This window comes from Astyanax mexicanus, chromosome 4, assembly GCF_023375975.1.
Source record: "Astyanax mexicanus isolate ESR-SI-001 chromosome 4, AstMex3_surface, whole genome shotgun sequence".
In the NCBI taxonomy this organism is placed as follows: domain Eukaryota; kingdom Metazoa; phylum Chordata; class Actinopteri; order Characiformes; family Acestrorhamphidae; genus Astyanax; species Astyanax mexicanus.
The window spans coordinates 27091104-27108956 of NC_064411.1; the positions used below are offsets into that span (position 1 = coordinate 27091104).

At 39.1% G+C, this 17853-nt stretch overlaps 1 protein-coding gene across 2 annotated transcripts in view; it reads right to left on the bottom strand.

Annotated features, from left to right (window-relative positions):
* Positions 1 to 17853, bottom strand: part of pard3ab (par-3 family cell polarity regulator alpha, b) — a 228054-nt gene that overhangs the window by 151655 nt on the left and 58546 nt on the right. For both annotated transcript variants that reach the window (XM_049478959.1, XM_049478958.1), the window contains exons 3-4: positions 3885 to 4077; positions 2764 to 2945 (exon numbers count right to left, since the gene is read on the bottom strand). In XM_049478959.1, coding sequence (XP_049334916.1) covers positions 2764 to 2945; positions 3885 to 4077 — 375 coding nt within the window. The remainder of the gene's footprint in view (positions 1 to 2763; positions 2946 to 3884; positions 4078 to 17853) is intronic.

The window sequence follows — 17853 nt, forward strand, 5'->3', positions numbered from 1 at the left end:
AGCCATTTGATTACGTTATTAAGCAGTTGGAGAGGTGTACCTAAAAAATATTTAGAAATTTTCTCCCAATTGTACTCTCTCAGGGCTACAGCAGCTGACGGCAAGCTGCATGACCGGGATTCAAACCAGCAATCTCCTGAACATATTGGCAGCGCCTTTGTCTTCTGGACCGCCTGGAGCCCGGATGTACTGTTTATTAATAAATTAAATAATGATGACCAGACAAAACATAAAATATCTTGAGTTTATACTCATCTCCACTGTTTACTGATTCGGGTTATAAAAGATAAATTTAGCTGGAAACATGATGCTAAAATTAAACTGTGCACTTCGTACCACTCTAGTGTAAACAATCAGTGTTCTGAACCGCTGCAGTCTGACTGGGAACGAGACCTTCATTACAAATATACTTTAACAGCTGAGACATCCAACCCATGACCTGTCCAGACTGAGTCAATGACCATATATGGACTGAATGGTGAACTCTTCCTTCTTCCTTCTTACACCACCAATCAGATCACTGTGAAAAAAAAAAGACCTCTGCTCTCGCCTCGTCTGTGTTTGTGTTGGGTGAACGGGAATACGTTCATCATGTTACTGGGCATAATGTGAGGCATGTGTGGCTGGACCGGGCGGTTATTATGGGATAGAGCAGTGCTGGAGGGGTGGTGTAGTATAGAGGGGAAGGGTATAATGTTCAGTTTAGAATCAGCTGGAGTAGCTGGAGACTCTTGCTTCTTGTTTAAGAGGCTCTGTGGACACTGTTCTCTTATTTTCTCAGGGGCTGGAAATTCCTTTACTTCCCCTGCTCTGCTCTGCTCTGCACTTACTGAACGCATCATCCGTCAGTAATAAGCAGGGCTGTGTTCTGACTAAAACTCGCCGATACGATATGTATCACGATACAGGGTTTCTGATTCAATATCTCACAATATATACACAGTATTGTGATACATAGGGCTGGGTGTCGAAATTTCATACTAAACTAAACATACTACAGAGTACCAAAAAGTAAAATAAATAAATCAATTAATTATGTTTGCCTCATTACACTGTCTCTTTCTCACTTGCGCCAACACACTCTCACTCGTGCTGTCTTTCACTGACTCGCTCTCTCATTTGCTCACTCACTTGCGCTCTCTCTCTCATTCACGCTGTCTCTCTCTCACTGGCGTTGTCCCTCGCTCTCATTTGCTCTCTTGCTCACTAGCTCTCTCTCTTTCAGTTTTTTTTTTACTCTCTCTCACTCATGCGGTCTTTCGCTGACTTGCTCTGTCTCTCTCACTCACCCTGTCTCTCTCTTACCTGCGCTCTCTAACTCACACTGTCTCACACTCTCTTTCATTTGTTTTCTTGCGCTCTCTCACTCGCGCTGTCTCCCTCTCACTTGTGCCGTCTCACTCCCTTGCGCCGTCTCTCGCTCTCTCTCATTTGCTCTCACTCACTAGCTCTCTCGCTCTCACTCTCGCTCACCAGCTATCTGTTACTAGCGCTGTTTCTTATTCACACTGTCTTATGCTGCCTTTCACTCGTGTTGTCTCTCTCACTAGCGCTGTCCCGTCACTAAGTCGCTCTGTCTCTCACTCACCCTGTCTGACACTGTCTCACAAAGTCTTCCTCACTCGCACCGTCTCTTGCTAAGTCGTGCTGTCTTGCTGACTCTCAGACACACCGTCTCTCTCTCACTTGCACTATCTCTCTCCGACTCACTCTGTCTCTCACTGACTCGCTCTGTCTCTCACTGACTCGCTCTGTCTCTCACTGACTCGCTCTGTCTCTCACTCACGCTGACTGATGCTGTCTCACACAGTCTTCCTCCCTTGTGCCGTCTCTTGCTTAGTCATGCTGTCTCGCGCCATCTCTCACTGACTCGCTCTGTCTCTCACTCACGCTGACTGACACTGTCTCACACAGTCTTCCTCCCTTGTGCCGTCTCTTGCTTAGTCGTGCTGTCTCGCGCCGTCTCTCACTGACTCGCTCTGTCTCTCACTCACGGTGATTGACACTGTCTCACACAGTCTCCCTCACTTGCGCCGTCTCTTACTGAGTTGTGCTGTCTCGCACCGTCCCGCACCGTCTCGCTGATTCTCACTTGCGCTATCTCTTGCTGACTCGTTCTGTCTCTCACTGACTCGCTCTGTCTCTCACTCACGCTAAGTAACGCTGTCTCACACAGTCTCCCTCACTCGTGCTGTCTCTTGTTGAATCGTGCTGTCTCGCATCGTCTTGCTGATTCTCACTCGCGCTGTCTCTTTCTCACTCGCGCTGTCTCTCTCATTTGCTTGGTCTCTCTCACTCACGCTGACTGATGCTGTCTCACACAGTCTCCCTTACTCGCGCCATCTCTTGCTGAGCCGTGCTGTCTCACACCGTCTCGCTGACTCTCGCTCACTAGCTATCTTTCACTCGCTCTGTCTCTCACTGACTTGCTTTGTCTCTCACTCACGCTGACTGACGCTGTCTAACACAGTCTCCCTCACTCTTGCTGTCTCTCACTGACTCTCTCACACTCTCTCGCACACACTGTCTCTCTCTTACTCACTCTCTCACTGTCAGTCATAGTTTTCGTTTCCTCAGTGCCAAAACTTTAATCTTTAATCTTTTAGGTGTTGTAAAAAAAGAACGGAAACATTACAAGTTAATAAATACTTTACTGTCACAACTTTTTTTTTTAAATATCACAATACTTCAATTAATCTGATATATCACCATTTCCATACTCCTCTAGTAATATAACCCCAGCTTGACGTGCACACGCTGTACCTTTCTCTCCAGACTGCTGGTTCCAGTGGAGTGTCGGGGTTTGAGGAAGCCCGCTGTGGTGGACCAGCGTGTGGGGTTCTTTCTGGAGGGCTCTTCAGGTTGAGAGCGAGGCTCAGTGAAGGAAATCCCTGCCAGGCTCAGTAAGGCTGGATCACTACTGCGGCGCACGTGCAGCGGCATGTCTGAGAAAACAGGAGACAAAAGACAAAAAAAAAACAGAATCCAGTAAATAAAAGAGAGATAATATTCAAATATCCACACATATAACACACGTCTTCTTCTGCTCGTCACCATAATAGTGTTATCAACTTACTGCAATTAGGACGAGGAGGTTAATCAGATTCATTAGATTAAACAAATTACTGTTTTAACTCTTCGCGCTCTGGCCTGCATGTAGACCTATCTTAACATTCTCCACCCGTATAACTGCCTTACTCTAATAGATTCTAAAATGTAACCCTAGTTTAACACGATTAATACCAGAATAATTAATCCAGAGTTCAAAGGGTTAATGTGATTTTTAAAATGGGTTAATTGAGATTATTCATCTCATCATATAGAAGCCATCAGAGGATATCTCAGAAGATTGGCTTGTGCTTCTTTCTCAGGAACCTGCAATGACCCTCTTTTTTTAACTCCCTGTAAATTAAATATAAACAACTATTACAAAAAATATTTTGCATATTTGATAGCTCTAAACGAAGCCGTTTCTTTGTTTTATTTGTTTTGTCATAAATATCTACATATTAAAAAATGAATAAAATTGTGCTTGTTTTAGTAATCGTAATAGAGAATCACTCATTCGAGTGTATCTCAAAAAATTTGAATATCATTTAAGTTATTTTATTACACTAATTCAGTTCAAAATGTGAAACTTATATATTATATCATTTTATTTATTTTACTGTTGATGATTATGGTTTACAGTTAATGACAACCCAAGCTAAAGTAGGCTAAAGCAAGGCAATATACTGCATTTTTTTTTTTTTTTTTTTTTTTAAATTTTGAGAAAACTGTCATAGTACACGTAAAAAATACAATTAAATCTGAGTAACAGACTTTTTAGGCAGTTATAACAATTGGATCTAATTTTGAAGTTTGTCAAACAATGGAACACTTACTGGTGCGGAGGGTGGAGGGCGTGACCTCGATCTCACTGTTGGGCTGGTAGGTGTGGAAGGGCTGGAAGGCGGAGATCGGGGTGGAGGAGGAGACTTCTGTGGAGAAGAGGTCTGGAGACTGGGTACCTGTAGAGCTGGCACTGGTCCCATCACCTCCCACATGAGGCTCCTGCTCCTCGTACACGGCCACCAACTGTACACAGAGAGACAGAGAGAGATAAGTTAATATACCAACCCATTTCATGGAGGCTATAAATAAACAGTATTATATAATATATTTCGATGTGGGCATACTGGATTATAATGGGCACTACCAATAAACATATATTTTCTGGTCTATTTTCATAGATGAGGCACACTGGATTAAAAGGCGCGTTAAGTGATACTAGCTAGAATGCCTACATTGAAGTGAGCAAGGGTGTCGCCATGTTTCCATCCTAATAGGGAGAGTCTTAGTAAACAAAAATGTATTTCTTAAAAAAAAAACAAAAAAAAAACATTTTCTTTTAAAATCAAGCGCTGGATGTTAATCTACACAAATGTATCTCTTGGTTGAGTAAATCACTTTAGTTTATTTACAGCAAGTTTAGTTTCCCTATATTTTGTCTAAGGGTGAGTTTTTAGCAAAGTTTCTCCAGCACTAAGGCTGGGTGCAGCAGCATTAGCATTAGCATTAGCTGTTAACCACAGCTCTGGTAGGATGTTACACTATTATTATTTTATACAAAACCAGGGTTTCGTTACTGTTCATGAAATGTTTGTTTCGACTAAAATAAATCTAAATTTGTATTAATGCTAAATAAATACAAAAAATTAAGTAAATGATTTAAATTAATTTTACATTTAAAAATTACAGTGTTTTGCCATTCATCAAAAAATCTCAATATCCCTAATTATTTTAGGACCATACTGCCCACCCATATTACATGCATAAATGAGCATTCTGTCATTTAAAATAGGCAGAATTATGTGATTATTCCAGATTAATCACACTTAGCTACTTCTTTATGCATAAATTAGCATTACCTCACATTTAGAATGAAGCCTAAACTGGGTACAGTAACTATAGAGCTGGAAACACTGGTATTATATATTTTAGTTTTCACCAAACACGCTGGCTGGCCGCTGTTAAAATTAGTAGGCGTGTAGATTTATGGATATGCTGTGTGTGTGTGTGTGTCTCCTCATTTAGAGCAGTGTGTTGACGTTCCCATGACTGAGTCCCTGAAGACACTGAGGTATTTGGGACAGAGGGAGGCAACTCGTGCTTTAAAGAGGACATCTGATCCTAATTATGTACGAGAGTGTGTGTGTGTATGGTTGTATGTGTGTGTGTGCGTGTGTGTGTAGAACAGTGAGTGGTGATTTTGCTTAGTGTGCTGTTTTGATAAAGAGATAAGGGCAATCTTAAAGGCTGTTAAAGGTGTTTTGCATTAGGTGTGTATTTGTGAGCACTGGGGGAGGGGCCAGTGAGTTCTTGCCCTATTTTGATTTTTTTTCACTTTATAACAAAATATTACCTCAGTATCCTGTCTTTACGTGGCTACAATATAATAATAATCCAGGTTATTATTAAACTAAAAAAGGATTCAATACAAAAAGTTCAGTTTGTTTACAGACTAAATGAAAACGGCACACGTTTAATTTAATCATACAGTAAATATTAAACCATCAGTCTGACTACTAAACACTGTTCAGTACATCTAACCAGAAGACTATACATAGCTAGTAGCATGATTTGAATTTGAATTAGAATTTTATTTTTGCACAAAAAAACAAACACAAAATCCAAATAGCATAAAATAAAGTGCAGGGAGATGCAAAACCCTGATAACTAACAAAATAATATCAAATTCCAGCTATAGAACACAAAAAACCTGTGAATAAATACAAGAATTATTACGAATCATTTATCAAATTATCTTTTAGTATTTTATAGATTAACATTCTTTTGACAAATAGCTTAAATCATTCCACATATTTGCCTCTCTATATTTTACTGAAAATTGACCTCTACAAAAGAAAAATTTAGCAAGATAAAGATTTAAAGACTGACAAGTTGAATTCTCATGAATCTCTGCTTATAAGGCTGGAGCAGCATTAGCATTAGCTGCTAACTGTGCTAAGCGCTATCTCTTTTACTGTTCAGAAGTGAGTATAATGGACTGTAGCCTGTGTGTTCACTGTGTTAAAACAAGCTATGTGTGACAAACCGATAGCTGATAGCGTCCTGGTTTACCAAAACACTCAGGGTTCCTTAGTGTAGTGCTGTTGGGCAGCATTAGCTGCTAACTGTGGCTAGCGCTAGCGCTAAGCTTACAGTAAATAAACGGAAGCGTTTTGCTCACACAAATAAACAGTTTTGAGAAGAGAAATCTGTGTAGATCTAGTGCTCACCTGACTTTAATCAGTTTTGTTAACTTAGTTTAGCTTTACTTATCTTACTTAAGTGGCAAGACCTGCTGAAATAGTTAGTTAGTGGTTAGCGGCTAATGCTAATACTGCTCCAGTTTCGGTGTTAACTGAAACTTCTGTATAACTCTGTACTTCAGCAAAGTGACTTTACTGCTCCTTAATACCTGACTGATAAAATTCATGCATAAGGAGCACCAGATTATAAGGTGTACTGATGATTTTTGGGAAAATTAAAGGATTTTAAATGCACCTTATAGTGCAAAAAATACGGAATATCTAAAGTGTATCTAAAAACGGAACAAAAATGGAAGAAAAATGGACAAAAGTGCTCTCTGGGCTTGAGGTGTTTAAACAACAGATAGTCAGCAACCGTCCTATTATATCTGTCCAATCAGAGTGCAGGCTATATACTGTATGTCCTCGTACTATATTCAGCTCAGATGCATGCAGTCTAATGGTTCTCCTGGGGGGCTTCATCAGGGCTCCCCCCAAAATCAGACAGACAGGTGTATGTTTTTATGTGGAGTATTAAAAAATTTAAGAGAGAAAACTAAACTAATTTTAGGACAATATATCCAGTTCTAAAGCTGCATGGTATTGGAAAAATGTTACATTGCAAATGATTTTATATATATATATATATATATATATATATATATATATATATATATATATATATATTTATATATCGCGATATTAAACAATGCGGGTCTATTACGTCACCCGCCCCGCCCAGCCTGCGCCGAACTCAACTAAGGACCTGAGGAAAACAACAGTAATCGGCCCTTTAATCAGCATTTAAATGGCTTTTTGAAAGGTAAATAAGAGCGTTTGTTTTTCTGGGATTAAAAGCGTGAATTCAGCTGTAACTGGAAAAATCTGCACTGCAAAACTGTGCTGGAAAGAAGTGCACAGCTTTCCACACATTCTCACGTTTACAAGAACATGCCCAACCATGTGGATGCAGTTATGCTCCCCCCTCACGCTTCTCAGGCAGCAGCAGCCTGTCACTCACACAGACACAGAGACAGTGCTGTGTATCTACTTCTTGTGTCAAAAATTAAAACAATTCAACATGACGTGTTTGATTTAATTGCCTTAAGTGACGTTGCACATCCTGAAATGTGACTACTATTGCACATGCATACATCGCCATGACGATGCTTAAACGATATATCGTGCAGCTCTATCCAGTACTGCTGAAACACACAAACAGACACACACACACACACAGAGCGCTCAGCACGTTGCTTTAATAGGCTTTAAACTGACGCTACACTTCTTTAACATTTGAAAACGCCAGCTGCCCTTTACGAGGTGTAAACACACACAGCAAACACTATTAACCGTCTCTACGCTATAATACATTACAGTGAAGCGCGGTAAAGTGGTGATATTTGGCTGCTGAACAGCTGATGTCTCTGGATTTCCCGCAGTCAGCAGTATATACAGTTCATTACTACCATCAGCAGCACTGCTGCAGAACCAACGCTCAGCAGCACTCACCCACTGGGACTTATTTAACAGTGACACACACACACACACACACACACACACATAGAGACACGCACAGCGGGGATGCTCTTCTAGTTTCTGGGGTCCTGCATGAGCATAATCAGTGTAACCTCCCCACACAGACGCCTCAATTACAGATGTTCTGTTCCTCCGTCTCTTAGAAAACAACACAGTACAAAAAACATGATATCAAAAGTAGTGCTGTGCAATACTATAAACATTGTTCAGATCATCAAACAAACTTTAATACCAGATAAATATAACCTGAGTAAATAGAAAAAGCACTTTTTAATACTAATTTTATTTACTAAGGGGAAAAAAACCTATCCAAACAAACCTAGCCCTGTGTAAAAAGGTATTTGCCCCCATAAATTAACTGTGATTAATCCCTGATTACTACCAGACCTGTAGAATCAAGAAATCACTTAAATATAACCTGTCTGACAACATGAAGCAGATAAAAGATCTCAAAAACAACACAATATACCCTAAAACTAAAGAAATAGATATCGAAAACAGATAAGAAAACAAAGTCATCTATCAGTCTGGAAAAGGTTACAAATTAATTTCTAAGGCTTTACGACTCCAGAGAACCACAGTGAGAGCTAATATTCACTAATAGAGAAAACATGGAACACTGGTGAACCTTCCCAGGAGTGACCGGCCGACGAAAAATTACTCCAAAAGGGCATGAACAACTCATCCAGGAGGTCCTAAAAAGTGTGTGATGGTCTGGGGCTGCTGGACAATTTGCTGTAATAGATGGAAGCAGGAATTCTGCTGTTTATCAGTCAATCCTGAAGGAGAATATCCTGCCATCTGTTCATGACCTCAAGCTCGGGGATACTTGGGTTCTGCAGCAGGACAATGACCCACAGCACACAAACCCACAAAGTTCACCTCTGAATGACTTAAAGCCTAAATGAAGGTTTTGGAGAGGCCTAGTCAAAGTCTGTTTAAGATGTAAAGAAGAGTGGAACAAATTTTTCCACAGAGATGTAAAGGACTCAGTGGCAGTTATCAGTAAAGATGTATTGCAGTTGTTGCTCTAAAGGGTGGCACAACAGAGTAATTAGGTTTAGGGGGAATTTTATTTTTTTATTTTTTTTTTTTTTACACAGGGTTAGGTTGGTTCGGATGTTGTTTTTTCCCCTTAAATAAATAAAATGAGATTTTAAAAAGTGCTTTTTATATTTAAATGAGTCACTGGTCATCATAAATTATTCTGTCTTTTCATTTATTTGGCCGATCATTAAAAGTGCTCTTCAGTGGAATATTTTTAGCTGCCAAGTTTCAGACACCAGCACTATATTTTAAATATATGGCTTCTACATCAGTATCAGACAATACTCCAGCCTGCATATCCACAGTTTCATCATACACCTCTCCCACAGCGTAACCAGCAGCAGCATTTCCCAACCACACGAGAAAATTAAAATAATAGAAACATCAGATTTATGAGATTTCTCCCTGACAGCACTGAAACTCTCGCCTTGTGAAAGCGCCACAGCTGAGGGCCTTCACACTCTTTCACAACCCATCGCAGAGGGGCTGCGGCACAAACATACACACACACAGATACAGCTGTAAATCCCCACTAATATACACACACTCACTTACTCAGTACCACCCCCCCAACCCCGCATCCATCTCTCCATTATACACACACACACACACTACACAATACACACACACACTACACAATACACAGAACACACACGCGGGTCAGAAGTGGGGAGTTTGATGGGATGGTTCTGACAGGAAGTTCTCAGGAGATTTTGCTCCCACACTTCCTGTGTAGATCCCCCGCTGTCTACTTCTGCTAAAGGTCACGACCCCCGAGCCTCACAAACAGTCTGCTTTACACATCAGTCTCTCACACACACACACACACACACACACACACACACACACACACACACACACACCACAGTGCCCAGTCAAGCGCCCAGCACACAACTGTGTCTGTGTGTGTGTGAGAGAGAGAGAGAGAGACTGAGAGAGAGACTGAGAGAGAGAAACCAAAGCAAGAGAGAGAGAGAGAGAGAGAGAGAGAGAGAGAGAGAGAGAGACAGAAAAAGACGGGCAGAGAGAGACAGACAGAAAGAGACAGAGAGAAAGAGACAGACAAAGAAAGAGAGAGAGAGAGAGAGAGAGAGAGAGAAAGAGAGGACAAGAGTGAGACAGAGAGAAAGAAAGAGACATACAGAAAGAGCGAGAGACAAAGAGGTAGAGAGACAGAAAGTGAGAGCGAGAGAGAGAAAGCGAGAGCGAGAGAGAGAGAGAGACAGAACGAGAAAAAAGTGAGAGACAGAGAGAGAAAGACAGAGAGGAAGAAAGACAGAGAGAGAGAAAGCAAGAGCGAGAAAGCGAGAGCAAGAAAGAAAGAGAGACATAAAGTAAGAGAGAAAAACAGAGAGGAAGAGAGACAGAAAGAAAGCGAGAGCGTGAAAGACAGAGAGACAGACAAAGAGAAAGACGGACAAAGAGAGAGAGAAAGATGGACAGAGAGAGAGAGACAGAGAGAAAGGTGACAGAGAGAGAGAAAGTGAGAGCGGGAGTGTGAAAGACAGAGACAGACAAAGAGAAAGACGGACAGAGAGAGAGACAGAGAGAGACAGACAGAGAGAGACAGAAAGTGAGAGACAGAGAGAGAAATACAGAGAGGAAGGTGACAGAGAGAGAGAAAGTGAGAGCGGGAGTGTGAAAGACAGAGAGACAGACAAAGAGAAAAACAGACAGAGAGAATGAGAAAGCAAGAGCGAGAGAGACAGACAGATAGAAAGCAAGAAAGAGACAGAAAGACAGAGAGACGAGAGAAGAGAGAAAGAGAAAGAGACAGAGAAAGTGAGAAAGAGAAACTATACTGTACCTTCAGTACCTGACCTCACTAATCAGTTCTGGACTACAAACAGCATCCAAAAAACAATGGATGGATGAAGCTCTATCACTTAAAGGAGAGGTCCAGTGTAAAATTGACTTTTGTTGTAATAAAACATGATAAAGAGTCCTATTCTTTGTTAAATAGCCTACTTCCGCTCTCCCTCATCTTTCTGAGATCCAGTAATTTTGTGCTTTTTGCCTGGCACTGTTTACAACAGCCGCTTTGGGGCATATTTTGCCCCGATAAATCGCTTTTAACATCGTTATCCAGGCTTCAGACTGAGATAGACAGAGATGCCTGCGCTACGGGTTTTTAATAAGCTTCGTATGCACTTTTAAAATTATTAATGCCTCATTTTAAGTTTTAAGGCTCTCCATATTCGAGGTGTGGAGCTACTTAACAGTGTAAAAAGCAATTTATTGTTGTACAGAGTACTGGGATAAAAACACATGTTTTACTACAATAAAAGTCTATTTTACACCAGAGTTCTCCTTTAAGCAGCTCCACAGCTTGATGCTGGAGGCTTTTCCACCCCTCAGGCTGATGACCCCTAAAAGCTCACGCAGGGCTGACTGATGAAATCAATGGAATAAATGTGCAACACAACTCAAGATTCTTGTTTTTTTCTCTCAGTGTTTGGGTCAGAAGCAGAGATGACTCTTTATCCCGGAGCCCGGTGATCCGGCGCTCAGATAACTGGACACAAGTCAGCAGCTGAAGACTGCTTACACCACGATACAAACACGAACAAAAGAGGGAAACAGAGATAAATGCATTAAAGCTCAGTGATAAACCCTGTGAACCGGCCTTCTGCTTTTATCATCACCCACATTATTCTCTTTACTGTTCTACTGTACTCCACACAGCGCTGCCTAGTATTTATTACTCTTAACATACACACACACTTCCGGTCACACTGACTTCCGCGCCAGTAATGACAGGAAAACACTGCCCATTGATTAACCTCACTGGTTTTCTCATTAGAGTACAATACATATGTACTGTACACACACACACACACTCATATACTCTTACAATAGTTCCTCAAAATGTACACTGGCATGAAAAAGTCAAAAGACATTTTTCTGATTATCAAAAAACAAAAAAAACTAATATCAGACAAAGATAATCTGAATACATTTAAAAAGCACTTTTTAAATGATAATTTTATTTATTAAAGTAAAACAAATACTATGCAAATCAATCTAGTGTGAAACCTGTGTGAAAAAAAAATTTTGCCCACTAAATCTATTAACCTGGTCAAGCTTTACTGATAACTGGCAAAAAGTCTTTCAAATCTCTGTGAAGGAATTTTTTTCACTCTTCTTTACAGAATTGTTTTAATTCAGACACATTGGAGGATTTTTGGGTCATTGTCCTGCTGCAGAACCCAAGTACACCTGAGCTTGAGGTCATGACAGATGGCCGAATTTTCTCCTTCAGGATTGTCTGATAAACAGCAGAATTCCTGCTTCCATCTATTACAGCAAATTATCCAGCAGCTGATCATCACACTACTTTGATGTGTTTTACACCAGATGTAACGGGACACACACCTTCCAAAAAGTTCCACTCTTGTTTCGTCAGTCTAAAGAATATTTACCCAAAGTTCTGGGGATCATCAGGATGTTTGTTGGTAAATGTGAATCGGGTGGTTGTGTTCTTTTTGGTCAGCAGTGTTTTTTATCTTGGATTCTCCCATGGAGACCATTTTCCCCCAGTCTCTCTTTCTTATTATTGAACCATTAACACTGATATTAACTGAGGCTGTTAGTGAGACCTGCAGTTCTTTAAATGTTGTTCTGGGTTCTTTTTTTTTTAAAGACCTCCTGGATGAGTTGTTCATGCCCTTTTGGAGTAATTTTGGTCAGCCGGTCACTCCTGGGAAGGTTCACCAGTGTTCCATATTTTCTCCATTAGTTAATAATAGTGAATCACTGTGGTTCACTGGAGTCCCAAAGCTTAAGAAATTATTTGATAACCTTTTACAGACTGATAGATGATCAATGACTTTGTTTTCTCATCTGTTTTGAGATCTTTTATCTGCTTCATGTTGTCAGACAGATTCTATTCTAAGTGATTTCTTGATTCTACAGGTCTGGTAGTAATCAGGCCTGGTTGTGGTTTGTAGTGAAGCTGAACATTGATGATGATAATTGGGTCCTGCAACCAGCGAAACTATCTCTTCATTCCAAAAGGACAATGCTCGTCCACATACTGCTGCCATCTCAAGAAATTACCTTCATCAATCCACCAAAAACATTCATATTCTCTGTGTGTAAAACCCTGTACTGTACGTGTAGGATGTTTCTCTTATTTTAACCACAGTTTAAGAGGAAATCTGTAAAATCTGATTGGTTGTCTGAGCTGGAGGAAGTGAGGGCCCTGCAGAGACACTGGATGTGTATATTCACTCACAGCAGGGCTGCTGCTGCTGCTGCTGCTGCTGCCTGTGGGAAATTCTCTATATCTCTAAAAGTAGCCTTTAAGACTCGGAGGCACTTCCTCTCCCTGTTTACAACCTGTGACCACTTCCTGTCCAACCAAGGAAACAAAGTCCTCACAGACTGTAGCAAAGTTTCAGTGTGTTTATCTGCAAAAACACTGTACAGATAATACTGATAATACTATACAATAAGAGCACATTACTATAAGTAATATGACTTACCATTAGAAAGTCTCAACAAATTATTAATTTACACTATTTAAGACATTATTAATCATGTTTAACTAATGTTGAAATTCATTATTATTTACAACATTTCCAAGTGTTAAAATGTTTAAGCGTTTAATGATGTCTTAAGTAGTCAATTAATAGATAGTTGAGACATTACTTAACAATTAAACAATGTATATTACTATGGTAAATAACTGTTATTTGTGACCCTTTTCTACAAAAAAGGGTTACAATAACTGTTGCAGTGGAATAAAATAATCTTAATATAACTTTGATTTACTGCATTTTTTTCAGGGACAACATATCATCCACACAAGTTAATGTGACCGGACTAATTATATTACAATAATAAAAAAAAGCCATTTTAATAATGAATTTCATTATTGTTCCCATTTAGAAGCCTGCCATACATAACTGGCTTTGCATATTTTGCTAACTGAGTAAATATATTTTCAAACTTACTATTTTTTTATAAATATTTTACACTAGAGCAGTTAATTTTAATTGTTTGACAAAGGATGATACTTTCAAAATTGGGTTGCTAAGTTTTCCTGCGGTCTAAAACACTACCACTATGATCGGGAGATCGCTGGTTTCAATCCTAGCCATGCGGCTTGTCATCAACTGCTGAAGCCCTGAGAGAGCACAATTGGCCTTGCTCTCTCTGTGTGGGTACAGTAGATGGCGCTCTTTCTTTCCCCTCATCACTCCAAAGGGTGATGTTGATCAGCACACGGCTGAGTCTGTGAGCTGATGTATCAGAACCGAGTCGCTGCGCTTTCCTCTGAGTGCGCTGTGATGCTACTCGGTAATGCTGCATCAGCAGCAGCTCAAAAAGAGGCAGTCTGACTTCACATGCATGGGAGGAGGCGTGTGCTAGTCTTCACCCTCCTTGTGTTGTGGCATCACTAGTTATAAAGGATTTACAGCAGAAAAAGGTGGGTTATATGGCCCTAAAATAATAATATTTCATGGTATTTTCGCGATAACAATACTCTTGGCAATAATGACAAGAATCTTGTTATCGCATATGACATGATATGGCACATTTGATACTGAGATCATCAACTGAGATATTTAAAAAAAATACAAGAATTTTATCAGATTTATAACAGAGGTCAATGATCCAGCATAATATCACACTAAAAATGCAGAGTAATATATCCAGGATTGAAAAAATAATAAATGATACTGGACAGATATAATCTGTTTCTAGTAGATTATATAACAGGAAATGAGATCGATATTGTTCACAATATTCAAAAACTTTGGCGATATTGTATGTATGTATGTATTATGGTCTACTTCTACACAAACTGATACTCTGATGGCCAAAAGTTCCACTTTTTACTCGTCAGCCAACAGAATATTTTCACAAAAATCTTGGATATTAAGATGTTTTTGGCGTATGGATATGAATGCATGGTTAACATTTTGCCCAGTCTCTTTTCTTGTTGTAGAATCTCAGGTTATCTTTGTCAGATATTAAAATTTATTTGATATAAATATGACAATCTGACAAAAAAAAATCTGTAAGTGGATATATTTATTATATATATATATATATATATATATATATATATATATATATATATATATATATTTTTTTTTTTTTTAATGGCATTGTCTAATGAATAAACCTTGTAACCAAACAATAATGCAGTTTTACAAAAAAACAAAGGGTCATGAGGCTTACCCCTAATATAAGTGTAATATTACTTGTAAAGCTAATTAAAAATGAATCATAACTCATCATCAGCAATCATCATCATCATTAATCATCATCAATATCAGATAGCAGTGTCCTATCGTTCAGCCCTAATGCAGTGGTTCCACAACATTCATTATTTAACTGTATAAACACAGAATACCCAATGACTTACACAAACCCCACAATTACCCTGCCAACACACAATAACTCACAATTACAGAGCACCAACCCACCATACCAACTCCCAACCACCACGACCCCGTCCCACCAGCACCAGACCCAGACTCTCAACGGCACGGGACATCAACAGTAGAGCAACAGCTCCCCCTGCAGCTCAGCACAGGAACTGCAGGACTCCACCGTTTCCCCACAAAGGAAGTGACTGAGTTTACACCACTATCTCATCATCCAGCACTGAGCAGAAATTAAACTTTAATCTACAAACCATCAAAATTTAAAGCAGCTCTCTGACATCTGCTTTGACTGAGAGGAAGGATGAGTGACGGACGCAGACGAGGCAGAGGGTCCCGCCCACGCTGACGCAAGAACACAAAGATAAAGATCCACACACACACACACACACACACACACACACACACTAACAAAGAATAAAAAAAATAATAAAGAAAAAATAAATAAATAAACCCAAACAATAAAATTGATGCTGTTCTGAAAACAGTACTGAATATAGTAGTAGTCACAAACACAAGACCAAAGAGCCAAATTCACCATACCGTGACAGTGCTGGATACATCTGTCACAGTAAAAAAAAAATTGCCAACGATATGTTGTCCCAGAAATTATTGCGATAAACCACAATGCTGACTTTTTAAGACCATTAAATGGCATTTATATGATGGTAACATAATACAATAAAGGTATTACACCCTTTTATAATAATATTATTCATTATTAAACTTGTTTATTTTCACCATTTAAAGCCCCACTAGGTAGGATTTCCTTGATTTTTGATCTTGAAAGAAGTAAAATTACAGCTTGAAACTCACTGCAGCGCTGCATTGAGGTGTAACAGGAGGAATAGCGGTGCTCTCGTGTCTGTGCCGGAGCTCCTGTGAGCTCAAACCAGACTCAAACCAACAGTTTTCAGAGGCGGACGCTCGCGAGAACCGCGACCTGCTTTCCGACCTTTACTTCTAATGAAACATTTATTACACTCTGCAACTGTAGGGGGAGCCCACGAGCACAAAATCTCAATCCTACCTAGTGGAGCTTTAAGCTCTTCAGGTCAAGTGAATAACTTGAAAAGGGACAAAATCCAGTAATTAAATAATATAAAAGTAGCTTTAAACTAGCAGGTCTGTTAAAGAAATTCATAAATTAGTTAACCCTCCTATTATGTTAATTTGTCAGGAACAGCAATGGTGTTCTGGGGTTAATTTGAACCGGTGCATGTTTAATTATCCAAAAGATATATGAGACCACAAAAAAATCCTATCAAATCGGTGTCATTTTTTTAAAAATAACTCCTTACCTTTAACAGGTAATGCATCAATTAGGATAATTTACTTGTTTTTCATTAAATAAATACATGTTCCAACTTTTTAAATGTTTTATTACATTATTACTTTTGAAAGACCAACATATAAAACGTAACACTGCAAATTTAGTTTTAGTTTTTGTTTTTGCAGGGGGTGGTTGCAAATACGTGAGATGAACCATTCTAATATTATATGTTGATTACACTTTTTTTTAAGGCAAGCAGCAGAAGTTTTATACAAAAAAATACTTATGACTATTTTTCCTAGATCTACAAACTTTACAACAGGTCAAATTGACCCAAAACATAACAGGAGGGTAAAGAACTTATAGCTGAACTTATGACTTGTGTATTTTGGTCGATTTCTTGCTTTAGTACATTATTATTATTATTATTATTATTATTATTATTATTATTATTATTATTATTACATTATTATTTGCCCACATTATTACTATACACATAATCATGGTCTTTGTAAAATAAACTAACAGAAATGCAGATTATTTTTCAAGTTTCTGCTGAATGTTTAAAACTGTTAGACTCACATAAAAATAAAATATTAATATTATTTGTGTTGCATTAGTAAATACTGGGGGGGGGGAAAAAAGATTTTTTGTCATATGCCCAAAAAAATCATTTTCTCACAAATACTCCAAAATATTACTTATTTATTGATACTAATTAAGGCCCATATCACCCACCCCTATTGCTAATGTCTTTTCTGTGCTGTTTTTCTCAAAAACAGCTCAGCGCCCCAGCTGATACCAGGTTTAATAATCAGCCAGCATGCTGGACTGGACGTGGGTAGATTAGGAAACACAGAAACGAGAGTGTGAGAAAATGACCCCCAGCTCCTGACCCCTTACAAGATCGTTTAAGAGTGGTAATGAGAATTATGCTAGCTATAAGCTTCACACCCATTTAAAGACAGTAACATTTCCATTCCTGTTTACACAACTAATTTTGAAAAACGAAAAATTCCCAGCTTGAACCAAAGAAAGTTATAGTCACATATATAAATAAACACTGAAGTGCAGAGGCCCCACACCATGACGTCTAGCCCCGGTCTGTCCCAGCTGGCCTGTGTTGGACCGTCATAAAGACAGACATTCACCCCCTCAGTCTTTGTCTCTCTGTGCTTTCGTACTACTGGGTCACGATGGTCACGCCCACAGACACAATATATGTGAGTGCAAACACAATGGACGATATCACAATGATTCAAATTATGTCATGTCCATTTATTGATAAGTCGATAATGAAATT